At 40.8% G+C, this 14,408-nt stretch overlaps 1 protein-coding gene across 1 annotated transcript; it reads right to left on the bottom strand.

The window, feature by feature from the left end:
• Nucleotides 1-1,093: 1,093 nt before the first annotated feature.
• LOC143118879 (polyunsaturated fatty acid lipoxygenase ALOX15B-like) lies at nucleotides 1,094-8,904 on the bottom strand. Its single transcript, XM_076280018.1, has 13 exons — nucleotides 8,691-8,904; nucleotides 8,111-8,192; nucleotides 7,894-8,016; nucleotides 7,599-7,702; nucleotides 7,337-7,506; nucleotides 6,792-6,935; nucleotides 4,758-4,964; nucleotides 4,401-4,487; nucleotides 4,000-4,169; nucleotides 3,679-3,800; nucleotides 3,236-3,336; nucleotides 2,016-2,186; nucleotides 1,094-1,635 (listed from the first exon to the last, which is right to left on the bottom strand). Exons 1-13 carry the CDS (start codon nucleotides 8,902-8,904, stop codon nucleotides 1,456-1,458), a joined length of 1,875 nt encoding a protein of 624 aa, XP_076136133.1. The 3' UTR covers nucleotides 1,094-1,455.
• Nucleotides 8,905-14,408: the final 5,504 nt, after the last annotated feature.

Here is a 14,408-nt window from a genome sequence, read left to right as displayed (position 1 = left end):
GGACCATTTTTTTTTTGTGTCTTGGTCTTAAGGGGCCATGTCAACCCATTCCGTAACCACTTATTTCATGTATAGCGCCACCTAGTTCAAAATTAAAAAGCAAAAAAGTAGGTGTTTTCATCACAATATCTCTGGCTGACAAGGTCAAAACTGCACAAAATTAAAAGTGTAGGATCATTATGACACCCTCCGTATGCATGCCAAGTTTTGTGTACTTTCGTTCATGGGGGGCCTTACAATAAAATAATTTATGTGTACATTTAGTGACGTACACCAACAAGGATTCCCGGGACACTGAAAGACCGGGTACACAAAACTTGGTGGGCATGTAACCCCACATGGATAGCATGGAACCGTCATTTTTCGTTTTGATCTGTAGCCCCCCCCGCTGGACTGGACCCCCCGAAAGGAGGGTAGGGCAGACACAGTTCTCTGTGAATATCTTAAAGAACTGTAGGGCCTAGGATGACCATTTTTTTCCGTATGTTTGCCTCCAGGGGTCATGTTAACCCATTTCATGTGCACACATGTGCACAAACAGATACACACACACACACACACATACATTCACAGTAATCATATGACACATACTCACACAGTAGACATATGTACGCTTGCATGCACAGGCACATACGCAGGCACACACACAAGCACGCACACACACACACACACACCCACACACACACACACACACTCACACACACACACAGACACACACATAACATAAACATAACACAAATAATCAAGAATTTCTCAGAATTATGAACAGGCAAGATGGAGGTGGGGTTGTATAAAATTAATTTTACATGTGAAATCTATGAAATAATCATGTTTTGGTACTTGTTGTCTAGCAGATACCAGTGAGAATTGAGTGTGGATAATGCAATTTAGTGAGACAGTTAGAATCATATAGGCCTTTCAGCGTGATTTCTTTTTGTGGAAAAAATGTGCTGGACTGGGCGGCGGTCATATTTTGTACCGCTCTGCGGTACATCTAGTTTACAGTTTACAGTATACATCGGAATCTCAGTATAATCTCTCCACACATATTAGTAATCCTTCTCATGGATAATAAAGAATGTCCACTCTCAGGTTAGCACACACACACACGCCTTTACTTGACCAACTTCAACGGTGTACATTACACACACACCACTTGCATCACTTTACACAATCCTTACGCAGTGACTTGTATCAACACAAGCAGCACAAAGACAAATCATAGTCACTCTAGGACATCTTCCCAAAATTCTTCACAATATTCATGTGTAACCACATTATATGATAAGGCATATTATGCATACAAGCTTTTCATTTTGAAAGGCATTGAACGGCTTTATCCATGACCTCACTTTCAGTTATATTTACTTTGGTCTTCAGTTATATGTACTTATGATTTGGTATTCACTTACTATGTATTGATAAGGCTATTACAGTTATAAAAAATACATCTTTTTAAATGGCAACACTATTTTCCACATTTCGGGGGCTCAGAGAGGTGTACGGAAACTCCTGCTTCTTGTTCCGCTCCTCAATAAGATCAGAGAGCTCTCTCAGATCCTTCTGAAAATCTGCAATGATCTTGCAAGGGACTTCTTCATCAAACAGATCTTCTGGGAAACTTCCCAATATGTGCTGAGTGTGGTGTAAAACAAAAAAAAAGTTACTAATAAAAAAGTTGATAATGACATGTATGACATAAAAAGCAACAGACATAAAAATGTAGGCAATAGTTAATATTATATCAGTCCCAGCAGCAACACTATATGGCACTAAGGCAACAGTTTGCAAAATGTCTGACATGAATAAAGATTTTCTTGGAACATAATTAACATAGTTTGTTTTTGTTATCATGTAACAATAAGACAATGGAAAACACCGTCAAGCAGTATAATAAAATGGAACACACAAGAAAGATATTCAGAATTTTAAAAAGATGGATTTTTTTCACTTTTGTTAAATTGAATTTGCAGTTTCAGTGAAAACATGCAGTTTGATTATGAACAAAAACTCACCTGATCTGAAAATGTTTGGCTCAGCAGGCTCTGGCCAGCCATGGCATTCACTGTCGTACCTATATCAGGTAAAGTCTCCAGAATGGTGTCCATTGTGGTCTGGCCTTTCTCCTTGGGAGGGGGCTTTCTGAGGGCAGTAGGGTAGTTGGGCATCCAGCCGCCAAAGTCAAACTGCATGGGGCAATTGGACGCAAGAGCGTTTAGACACGAGTTAAAAAAAGAAAAATGGAATGTGGACGTTGTTAAATTACCTGTCCGCCAAAGTCCAAATGAGGCGTACATGTCACATTTGGGTCAGATATTTAAGGATATTTATACAAGGAAGTCCAGTGCACCACTATCCTAAGTTATAACATGGACAGTGTGTATGGCCTGTGTTTATGGTAGGAAGGTTTTCCTTTGCCCATTGGGGTCTCTGAGCTCATGTGTTATGGACTAAGGTGTTGATCATCTTTGCATAATGTTGATTCATAAAATAACATTGCTTGGTTTGGAGAGTGGTCAGGAAGCATAAAGGGAGGTTTTCCATTTCAGCAGTAAGCCCCTAGAGGCCGTAGGTTACACTGACTTTGGAAAAGCTTACTGTGGTAGCGTTGTTAGTCACGACACGCAAGCAGAGTGCCTAAAACCCCCCTTAGCTGTTCTAATTAATATATTATATTCTAATAAAGCTGTTCTAGAATTTCCCCTTGGGGATCAAAAAAGTATCTATCTATCTATCTATCTAATGAAAATGAAGGCACAGTTTTTATAGCCATACATGCGTGTTCACTTTTGGCTCCTTGGCTATCAATTTGGTAACGATAACGGGCTATTTGACGTCTTTAGAACACTAAACATGTCAAATGTTGAGTTACTCCAGTCTACATTATTTGACGTTAATCACTCCTAAAGTTAACTGATGGCTAAATAACCAAAAATTGTTTGCACCTCCAAATGGACGGTGACGTAGGTCTGTGACGCGAGTTTGTGTGAAAGAATAGAACAAAATTCGGTCATGGTGTATGTTGGTGCTGGATTTTACAACGGCATCAAACGCGATTCAGCCAATCATAATCAAGGACCGGAACAATCCGTTTTAGAATTTCCATTGTGGCCTCTGAGCTTATGTGTAGAGCATCTTCGCATAATGTTGATTCATTAAATGTCACAATCCTGCCCTGGATCTCTTTTTAGAATCTGAACCAAATAGATACACAGACCCTTTTTTAAAAGTTTACCTGTCCATTGTTGACAGCAGCATGTTGAGCGGATGCAGTGAAGATCACCATGGTAACAAACTTGATGAGATCGCTCACTGTCTGAAAAGACTCAGGTACGCCTGTGGAGGAATAAGACATTGACATGTAAATAAAAAATCTGCACAAAACACAAAACAACTCCATCAGCATAAAAGTGCATTCACATCTGTGAAACATCAGATGACGACAAAATGAACTGAACACCATGCAGTCATGACAGCACAAGGAACTGGCGGCCATTGATCCCTGTGTGTTCTGACATTCTAAATTCCTCATGAAATACCATAAAAATTCCCCAGTTTTTCCCATGAAAGTGTTGGGTGACATTTACTAAAATATATTTGAAAATATATTTTAGAGTTTGGTCTTTTTTATTGGTAATTATTTTTTTTATTCCTAAAAGACAGTATTACTGCACACACCTGTGCTGCTCCTTTCCAGGAATCCATTGGTGAAGATCTCTCTGATCCAGCTCTGCAGTTCTGTGTCCTTCTGCACATGCTCATCAGATGTGTAGTAATGTTGCAAGACTCCTGTTACATACCTGCAAATGACCACATGATTCAGTGTCTTATATAGTTGTCTGTATACATGAAGTCATTGTGAAAGTGAACAGTGAAATCATATTTAAATAGTTTGACTCTTTTTTAAACACGCACACACACACACACACACACACAAATAAAGAGGGGGGGGGGGGGGTACAATTGGCAACCCTACTCTGACTCAAACGGTAAGCATACTTGTTGATGATGTTCCACAGTTGTGTGCCATCATCTCTGTAGTAGTAGTTGGGGACGTCCTCCAGGCCTCTCTCAGAGATGTTCTCAGGCAGACAGAGGGAGCTGTAGGTCAGGGAGGAGGTTCCACGCTTCAGCAACTCAGGCAATGACTCTCCACCAATGCCGGCATACTAGGATTATACATAATGAATTTATAAGGATAAAGTATAAAATACCACAGTTTATCTGAAATCATAATCAAATTAAAATGGTCCTTGTATACAAATATACTTGTATAGTATATCTCTATAATATTGCTGCTGTCGGATGGAAACCTAGTAACTCCTTACTCATTACCTGACAGTAGGGATCATATCAACATCCATTTTTTACGGTTTTATTATGTAAAGCTGTATGAGTACCAAGGTAATGGATCCATCGTCGGAAATCAAGCCACTTCTTGCCAGGATGTTGATGTGGAGTGTGTAGCGGGTGTGGGGAATGAGGAGCTACAAGGAAAACAGTAAAGAGAAAATTCAGCATGTGGTATACGGACAGTTCCTAAAGACAAATTAAAATAATAATATACTTGGAACTAATTAGATAGATAGATTCAGACAGTATAGACAGCATCTCCAAATTCAAATGATCAGCCCATGTGATGCTCTATTTTTCTAATCATTCTTGGATATTTTTTGTTCTTCCTGGAACACTGAATTGTTTGGTAATAGGCCTCACACCAGCTAATGCATGTGAGATTACACCCGCAGATTCAATACCTTGAAAAGAGGGTGCGGGGATGGGAGGTTCCGCAACGTTGCCATGGCAAACACCTCAGACAGCATGTGAGTTCTCAGCAGGTGAGAGTCGAGCGCTTGCATGCTGAACTCTGCGGCCCGCACAAAGATCTTAGCCAGCAGCCAGTCATGCTTGGGGTCGGTGGGCAGGAAGATGGGGTTTTGATGGGGTCCAGCGTTTTGCCCTAACTGTGGAGAAATGACAAATCCATGAAACTAGAACAGGTTGACATTTATACACAGTGCAAAAAACTGTTTTAAACTCTAAACTAACAGGGGTATTTCACAAAACCTAGAAAAGGGATTAAGCTGGGATTTTTGACTATCCTGGATGAATTTAGCATTGACTTGGTTTCACAAAAGACAAGAGGTGGCACATAAGTTACCATGGGGATTTATTCTCTGCACCTAGCCTGCTCCCGACTAGGCTAACAGCCAAGCTGTTCAGCAAGTTAATTCTAATGGTAATTATGACCGCCGCGCAGCGAAGCGGCGGTCATATAGGTTTAGTCAGATTTATTTATTTATTTATTTATTTTTTCGCATGCCCAAATTTCCGTCAATGAGTCCCGGGACACTGAAAGACCGGGGTACACGAAACTTGGTGGGCATGTAACCCCACATGGATAGCATGGAACCATCGTTTTTCGTTTTGATCTGTAGCCCCCCCGCTGGACTGGACCCCCCGAAAGGAGGGTAGGGCAGACACAGTTTTCTGGGAATATCTCGAAAACCGTAGGGTTTAGGAGGACCATTTTTTTTTTGTATGTTGATCTCAAGGGGTCATGTTAACCCATTTCATGTGCACACATGTGCACAAACAGATACACACACACACACACACATACATTCACAGTAATCATACGTATGACACATACTCACACAGTAGACATATGTACGCTTGCATGCACAGGCACATACGCAGGCACACACACAAGCACACACACACACACACACACACACACACACACACACACACACACACACACACATAACATAAACATGTACATGCACACATGCACACAATTCAAGAATTTCTCAGAATTATGAACAGGCAAGATGGAGGTGGGGTTGTATAAAATGAATTTTACATGTGAAATCTATGAACTAATCATGTTTTGGTACTTGAGTGAGAATTGAGTGTGGATAATGCAATTTAGTGAGACAGTTAGAATCATATAGGCCTTTCAGCGTGATTTATTTTTGTGGAAAAAATGTGCTGGACTGGGCGGCGGTCATATTTTGTACCGCTCTGCGGTACATCTAGTTACTTTAATTGTGATAGCCTTATAATTATTAACATACTCATTGTTTGCTTCTTTTGTTGATATACGTTTGATATATAGCCTACTGTAGTAGATGATTGCAAATGCAGGGCAATTTTTTCAACAAACTCGGTTATTAAGACAATATGAATTAATATGATAATATTATGCCTTAATATGACAATATGAAGCCATGTTTCCCCATTCAAAAAAGGAGAACTTTACTTGTTAGTCTATATCAAAAGCGGTTGTTCACTTTGTCTGAATGACGCTTGAATTAGCATCTGAATTATTTGGCACCTGGTTTAACATAGTCGCTCCTACTCATCCTGGATTGGTGTTAATGAAATTAGTTGAGCTATAGGATGACTAGACAACGTATATGTCAAGCCTTGCTTTATCACTTATCTTGGATTTCTGCCTTTGTGAAATACCCCTCAGGTCATGAAGCCAGATGTGTATGATAATCACTGTGGCATGTTTAGTTATTTAGGCTCCTGAAGTGTGAGACAGGCCCCCTAGCATAAGTGTGTCCCAGAGGAAAAGATAAATTGAAAAATAAGATGTTTTGTTGGTCTTGCCTAAATATAACTGAGCTCAGTTTCTCCTAAACAATTTAAATCAGTGTCCACTTCTATTTCTAGTGCATGTATGCATTCCTCCATTTTGGTCACTAGAAAAACATCACAACATTTTGAAATGATACATTTTCTTTTTATTTTGCTACATTTCAAAAGTGTAATGTGTTTACCTGTATGGCTATGGGCAGCATCAGACCCTGAGGGTTGCAGTAGAGCAGGACCAGGGGAGCGGTGAGGTACTGCTGCCTGCCAGCAACTACATTTCCCACAAGCCCATCCAAGATCTTGTAGTCACACAGGAAGATGTTCCCTTTCTGAGTGGTTTAGGTGAAGTGGAGGGCAAACAATACATAGACAGAAAAGAGTTTAGCATCAGACATAACATGAACTAACTTCACACAGATGAAAAAAAAACATATTTGTGTTGATCTTCAATTCATGATTGAAGCTACACTTCAATCAGTCCAGTCCAAAGTATAATGGGGTCTTTATTGGGCCATGCTACCTTTCCACCAACTTTAATGAATATTGGACCAATGTTCTTTTTATTCATGGCCTGTACATTTTAAAGAAAGAGAAATGTTTCCTATCAATGGGCTTTTCAGCAAATTAAATGTAATTAGATAGTATTCTCAGTTAATTTGCACAAGGCTATACTGTGCTCAAATCTACTGATTCTTTCCTAAGCAAGACTGTTGACCAATGCGTTGCCTACCGCTATCTCCGCCTCCAAGGTGGTTTCTCCTAGAAGGCCTTTGACCATCTCCTCTGTGACGAGGAAATTCTCGGGTAGCTTTGAGCAGCGCTGGATCAGCATGGGGTTTAGGCCATTCAGGAACTGGTAGCCAAAGAACTCGTCCTCGTCCCAGTGGTCCTCAACGTATTCTGCAATGCATTCCATGTCAGAACATTTGAAACAGGTAGGCCTACAGCCAGTGCTATGTTCTCATTATGCAATTCTGAATAACGACGAGTACCAATGGTTTTGTTTGTGATGTCACAAAGGACCATATGCAGCTGGTCGATGCTTTCCCAGGATTCTCTGTTGTCAGCTAATCCATTGAGCTTCAGATAAATTAACCTATACATACACACACACACACACACAAACAATAATGATCCATAATTACAATTGACAATTGTGAGCGTCTTTGTAGTTATAAAATATATATTATTACTAATGTTGAAGGAGGCAGCACACCCATCCACAATGAGAATGTAAGAAAAATATAAAAATATAGAAAAGGTAAAAAAAAACACTTAGACACTTACTGCTTTCCTGCCGTATAAGATAACTCTGTTTCCTTCGAGAAAGAGAATTGGAGTTCCTCTGGCAGAAGAAGGGCAGATTCATAATTGCTAATCCGGGGCAGGCTTTCAGCATACACACTCCACCTGTAAAAAGAATATACAGGAGAAATGCAAAGGGTATTTTAACTTAGACACTTTGCTGTCACACACAGTTAGTTTTGGTGTGTTGCCCACATACCTAATTAACTTCTGTCGTCCTTCTAGCTGACTCTCCCTTGTCTTTTGGGCAACTGGGTTGGTGTCCTGGAACACAAGCGAAGCTGAAATAGAAATGTAATCTCAGTATACAGGTCAATATTAACTGACTGACTGCTTTGTCCAAATTTTGACTGAATGAAGGTGTTACATGTGTGTGAATGACATAGACTAGAGCCAGAAAGAGTAAGGACTCACTATTGTGCTTTTCCCCCCTTCTTTTTGTTTTTATACAGAAGTCTGTTTTCTTCCAAACAATACACCAACGTGTGTAACACACAAAATGTGTGTCTGTGTGTGTGTGTGTGTGTGTGTGTGTGTGTGTGTGTGTGTGTGTGTGTGTACCCCTGAATCTGTAAACTCATGATAGATAGATAGAACTGCTTTAATCTACTGGATTATTCAGAAGATTTGATTCCTAATGTAACTTGACTAGTAAAGTGGAATCAAATAAAGTATATAAAATGTGTTTACACAGAACATTTCCAAGATTTCACCACTGAACTTTCAGGTGCACCAGTAATATGTGAATTGAGGCCATGCCCTGAAACAGGAGTGCCTACCTTTGGCAGGTCTTAACACAACAGTCTCACCGCTGCCAAGCCAGCGGTAACAAGGAAACAAAATGGCATCCCCCTCAGGGGTCTTCACAGTGATCTTATCACAAAACCATTGGTTGTCAAGGCCCAAAAATGCCTGGGTGCGGAGCTTTAAATAGATGAGTTCGCCTAGGGACGCTTCACACTCCAATGTAAATGTCCGCTCCTGTATAAACATATGGAGATGGAGTTTTGAAGTAAATATATTAAGTTTGATTTATGAGTTTGCTTGCAAAAACACATACACAGATACAGATAAACAATAAACCATGGATTTTTTGATTAGGCAGAATTAATCTAATCAAAACTAGATCAAAATCAAAATATGACCGCCGCCCAGTCCAGCACATTTTTTCCACAAAAATAAATCACGCTGAAAGGCCTATATGGTTCTAACTGTCTCACTAAATTGCATTATCCACACTCAATTCTCACTGATATCTGCTAGACAACAAGCACCAAAACATGATTAGTTCATAGATTTCACATGTAAAATTCATTTTATACAACCCCCCCTCCATCTTGCCTGTTCATAATTCTGAGAAATTCTTGAATTGTGTGCATGTGTGCATGTACATGTTTATGTTATGTGTGTGTGTGTGTGTGTGTGTGTGTGTGTGTGTGTGTGTGTGTGTGCTTGTGTGTGTGCCTGCGTATGTGCCTGTGCATGCAAGCGTACCTATGTCTACTGTGTGAGTATGTGTCATACGTATGATTACTGTGAATGTATGTGTGTGTGTGTGGATCTGTTTGTGCACATGTGTGCACATGAAATGGGTTAACATGACCCCTGGAGGCAAACATACGGAAAAAAATGGTCATCCTAGTCCCTACAGTTCTCAAGATATTCACAGAGAACTGTGTCTGCCCTACCCTCCTTTCGGGGGGTCCAGTCCAGCGGGGGGGCTACAGATCAAAACGAAAAATTACGGTTACATGCTATTCATGTGGGGTTGCATGCCCACCAAGTTTTGTGTACCCCGGTCTTTCAGTGTCCCGGGAATCCTTGTTGGTGTACGTCACTAAATGTACACATACATTATTTTATTGTAAGGCCCCCCATGAACAAAAGTACACAAAACTTGGCATGCATTCGGAGGGTGTCATAATGATCCTACACTTTTAATTTTGTGCAGTTTTGACCTTGTCAGCCAGAGATATTGTGATGAAAACACCTAATTTTTTGCTTTTTCATTTTTAACTAGGTGGCGCTATACATGAAATAAGTGGTAATGGGATGGGTTGACATGCCCCCTTAAGACCAACATACATAAAAAAGGTGGACCTCCTAGGCCCTACGGTTCTCGAGATATTCACAGAAAACTGTCTCCGGCCACCTACAGGCCAGTTGGTGTATAGTAACATTTGGCCCCCCATGAACGGAATTCCACGAAACTTGTCATAATGATCCTACACTTCCAATTTCGTGCAGTTTTGACTATGTTAGGTCACAGATACCTGCGATTACAACACCTCATTTTTACTTTTTTGTGTTTAACTAGGTGGCGCTATACATGAAATGAGTGGTTATGGAATGGGTTGACATGGCCCCTTGAGATCAACATACAAAAAAAATGGTCCTCCTAAACCCTACGGTTCTCGAGATATTCACAGAAAACTATGTCTTCCCTACCCTCCTCTGGGGGGTCCAGTCCAGCGGGGTGGGGGCTACAGATCAAAACGAAAAACGATGGTTCCATGCTATCCATGTGGGGTTACATGCCCACCAAGTTTCGTGTACCCCGGTCTTTCAGTGTCCCGGGAATCATTGACGGAAATTTGGGAATGCGAAAAAAAAATAAAAAAATTCTGACTAAACCTATATGACCGCCGCTTCGCTGCACGGCGGTCATAATAACTTCACATTGGTTGATATTGCTTGAAATTCACAATTTAAAAAAAAATATTTCAGAAAATTTATTTATTTCATTCTCTCAAAATGAACAAACAAAATCTGTGCTACCCAGTTAGTTGTTGCGGCTAACAGCTAGCATCCAGATAGCTACAGTGTGACACTATATGTGGACATCTTTAAAATCATGCCTCTGGATTTTCTGTTTTTCTGTTGCTTTAAATGCACTTACCGATCCATTGCAAAAGTCATGAGAGAAAAAGCGCTTGTGTAGATTCTCCTCCTGGCTCTCAGCATCAGCACCACGCAGCTGGATGTAAATGTAGCTTGTGGTGCCAGAAAAGAGGCGGGTTCCTGTGTGTGTCGTCACTGTGTAGCTCGCCATGGCTATTCTGCAAAGGAGTGGACACAGATTAGCCTACTTAGAGAAAATACAGATGTGATGGAAACACCAAACAGAACCCCACATTAAAGTCCAAAGAGAATTAGAGAGAGAGATAGAGAGAGAGAGAGAGAGAGTGAGTATTTGTGTTTGTGTGTTGGTGTGAGAGTCTCTATTCTCATTCTTTCACAATGTTGCTGTTGTAAGATGCATGATGATCTTTGTTGCTAAATTGAGCAGTAAAGAAAGAGTAATCTGTGGTTGCCAAAACAAATATTTTCTCACATTCACAAAATACATTTGCAATGGGATGGGAGGATTTCCCACCATGGATATCCTGACGGTATTGTGCTGTGTGTGCACAATGGGGGGAATTCTCCCATGTGCGTAAGCTATGTAAGTAAAAAAAAAAAAAACGTGTAACTAAGCGCTTTTCAAACTTCACGCATTTTTTGCTCGATAGAGGGAGTTACACGTTTTGGGAGGTGCAAACCCAATCTAGGTGTTTCTTATGGCTATACAACTCTTGCGCGCATTCTGCCACTGGCTTAAGCACTGGACTAAGCACCTTTTCAGCTACGCGCTCCAGAGGGCTGTATTAAGGTTGGTCGAGCGCCACTACAAGGTGAAAGTGAAACTAGTGCTTGAAGTGGGAAAAATGGTGCCGGTACTCATCATTCACTTGCATCATACCACGGTGTATCGATATCAGCATTTTTTTCTGATGTCGAAGAACACTGGTATCGAGACATCAAATAGGCTATTATATTCTTAATTTTACAGTGAATAAAATATACTAATAGATATTGGTAAGGAATCACAGTGTGCTATTGCAGACCTGCAAATTGAGAAGTGCTGAAAAAGGTTACCTATTTGCAAAACAAACCTCTGTAGAGGGGTCTGGGGGCATCTCCCCCAGAAGAAAATTTTGTGATTTTAACATGTAAATAAAGCATTCTGGTGTACTCCTGTACGAGATGAAGTACGCAAGGGAAAGTGCAGGTAGAAGTGCCGGGGTACTGCGTGCCGGTGAGTAGCCTACCGGCCGACTTCGAGGCGAGCACTGGGTGAAACAGCATATTGCTTGATGTCGGCAGTAGGCCTAGTTCTAAATACATTTAGGTTACACAAATTACAGTATCAAATTTGGTGCTTAATATGCTGATACGGCTTCATGTTTTTTCCCCATTACAGTGTCACACGGTGGCATATTTCCCAATATGAGGCTATATTGTGAAATAGTGAAAACTCTTTAAGCAACACATAACTACAACGTTTACACTCATACCGGCATTCACACACAGAATTATGGGCATTGGGGGAAATACGTGCATAAATCGCGCGTAACCCGTATCAGCATATTAACCACCAAATTTGATACTGTAATGTTAATTTGTAACTTTTGCTTTGAGGTTTACGGTATTTGTTTATAAAGAGTCAAGACGTGCTTGAGGTGTGTAGATTCATAATTTAAAAACTCACTGTTGAGAAAGAAAGATTAAAGGCAGTTTCTCATAATATCAATTTATCTATGGTAACGAAGCTGTAGATTGACACCTGCAGTTTCTAATATAGTAGAGGGACTGGCATAACAATGCCTCCGTTACAAATGAATCAAGAGACTGATATGATAAAAGGTGAATGATAAATGCTGCTCGACAATAGTGCAGACGTCTCTGCAAATGTATGGATGACTTCGGACAAGAAATGGACAGATTCGAAGTAGGCTATGGGATTATGACTTCACGTCAATTTAAAACTGAATATGCACAGTCGGTAAGCTCCCATATCCAAAGTGGATGTGATTAATACATCTCATTTTAGAGTGTAGGCTACTCACGTTACTATCTTCATGTTAGTGTGCATTTTGATAAGCAATTACATGTCTTGACTTTGTTTCAGTACAGGCAGGCAGGTGGACAGACAGAGACAGAGGAAGACTCACCTACCTTTAAAAAATAATGTGTGCTGTTGTGGAGTACACACAGACCAAGAGGAAGAGATGCCGTCTGAGAAGAGCTCTGCACAATCACATGTAGCTTTCCTTCTTAAATACTCAGATGCCACACATACCTACCTGCCTAACTACCTCTCAACGATTGCGTAATATACAACTTCATGACAGTTCTTCAACCGGTTGAACAGGATTGAGCCTTTGTACCATCTTGCCAAGCCAGACCCCCCTCATTATGTTAATATACTTAGGGGCCGTTTACACGAAACCGCCGGGTGGATTTTATCTTACCGCTTTCACCCCTTTAACGACTCCGGCAAGAAAAAACCTTGCGTGTACACACAGAGGTGTAACCGGCTAAGTGTGCTGTAGTGCATATGCCAGACCAGTCGATGGCGCCGCTGTGCAGAAGCTTCACGATAGTTTCGCTGAATCGCGTAGAAGAAAACATTGTTGAAACAGTTTGTTAAGCCAGAGAATGTCTAATAAGTGCTCTGGTTAAGCAGTTGCATGAAATAAGGAGACTAATTAAGTTAAACTAATAAAGTTAATTTTCAAGGTATGTGACTGCTATGTGAAATTTCAAATGCTTAGCCTACGCATTGCATTAGGTCTGAGCACCACTGGAGAAAACACTAACATGCAGTAAGCTAATGTTTAACAAGGTTAAGCTAACGTGTGCTTCGATAGGCATATAAATCATGACAGGGGAAAGAAAAACATTTTAATATGATAAATAAATGGTTCGGTTTGTTTTGACAAGCAACATGTCAGGTCGAGTGCCCTGGCTGGGTTAGGGGTGGGGCTGGCTATGTCGTCATAGGATTGCCGGCTTCACACGTCTACACGGCACGGTCTAGCTGGCGGTTTCAGAAGTTCCCACTTCGGAAGCTGGTTTCAAAACCTATCGGTTTCAGTCTCCTAAACTGCCGGCGTCGTGTACATGCAAGGCGTAACCGTAAACAAAACCTCACCGGTTTCACAAAAACCGGCGTCGTGTGCACTAAAAGGACTTTGGTTTCAGTCTCCTAAACTGCCGGCGTCCTGTACACGCAAGGCGTAACCGTAAACAAAACCTCACCGGTTTCACAAAAACCGGCGTCGTGTGCACGGCCCCTTATACAGAGCCAGGGCCAAGCAACAATACCAGGATTTGTCTTTGTGTTGCAAAGTTTTTTTGTTTGTTTGTTTGTTTGTTTCATGTCACTGCAGTCTACACATTATATTTCCAGGGCATTGAAACCCCTCACTCGTAGTACCAGTATGGGTAGCCTACTGTTTTATTTTTTTTTCATATACACAGGAGAGATATTAAATCCAAGTGCTATAGGTAGGGGATTTCACACAGCGGCCAATCAACAACCAAGCCTATTTACTATCAAAGCCAAAATCACTAACAAATCACAAAGCACTTAACAAGCTAACCCACCAACAGAACAGCCTCTAAGACCATTTCACTGGAGTTATCAAGCAGGCACCTTCCTTCAGGTGTTT

Source organism: Alosa pseudoharengus, unplaced genomic scaffold (assembly GCF_046254945.1).
Source record: "Alosa pseudoharengus isolate Yale_2024_CS ecotype anadromous, Long Island Sound unplaced genomic scaffold, YU_APseudo_1.1 YU_APseudo_1.1_scf_1, whole genome shotgun sequence".
Taxonomy (NCBI): Eukaryota; Metazoa; Chordata; class Actinopteri; order Clupeiformes; family Clupeidae; genus Alosa; species Alosa pseudoharengus.
Note: the sequence above shows the minus strand (reverse complement) of the source record. Positions and strands in the feature narration are given on the sequence as shown.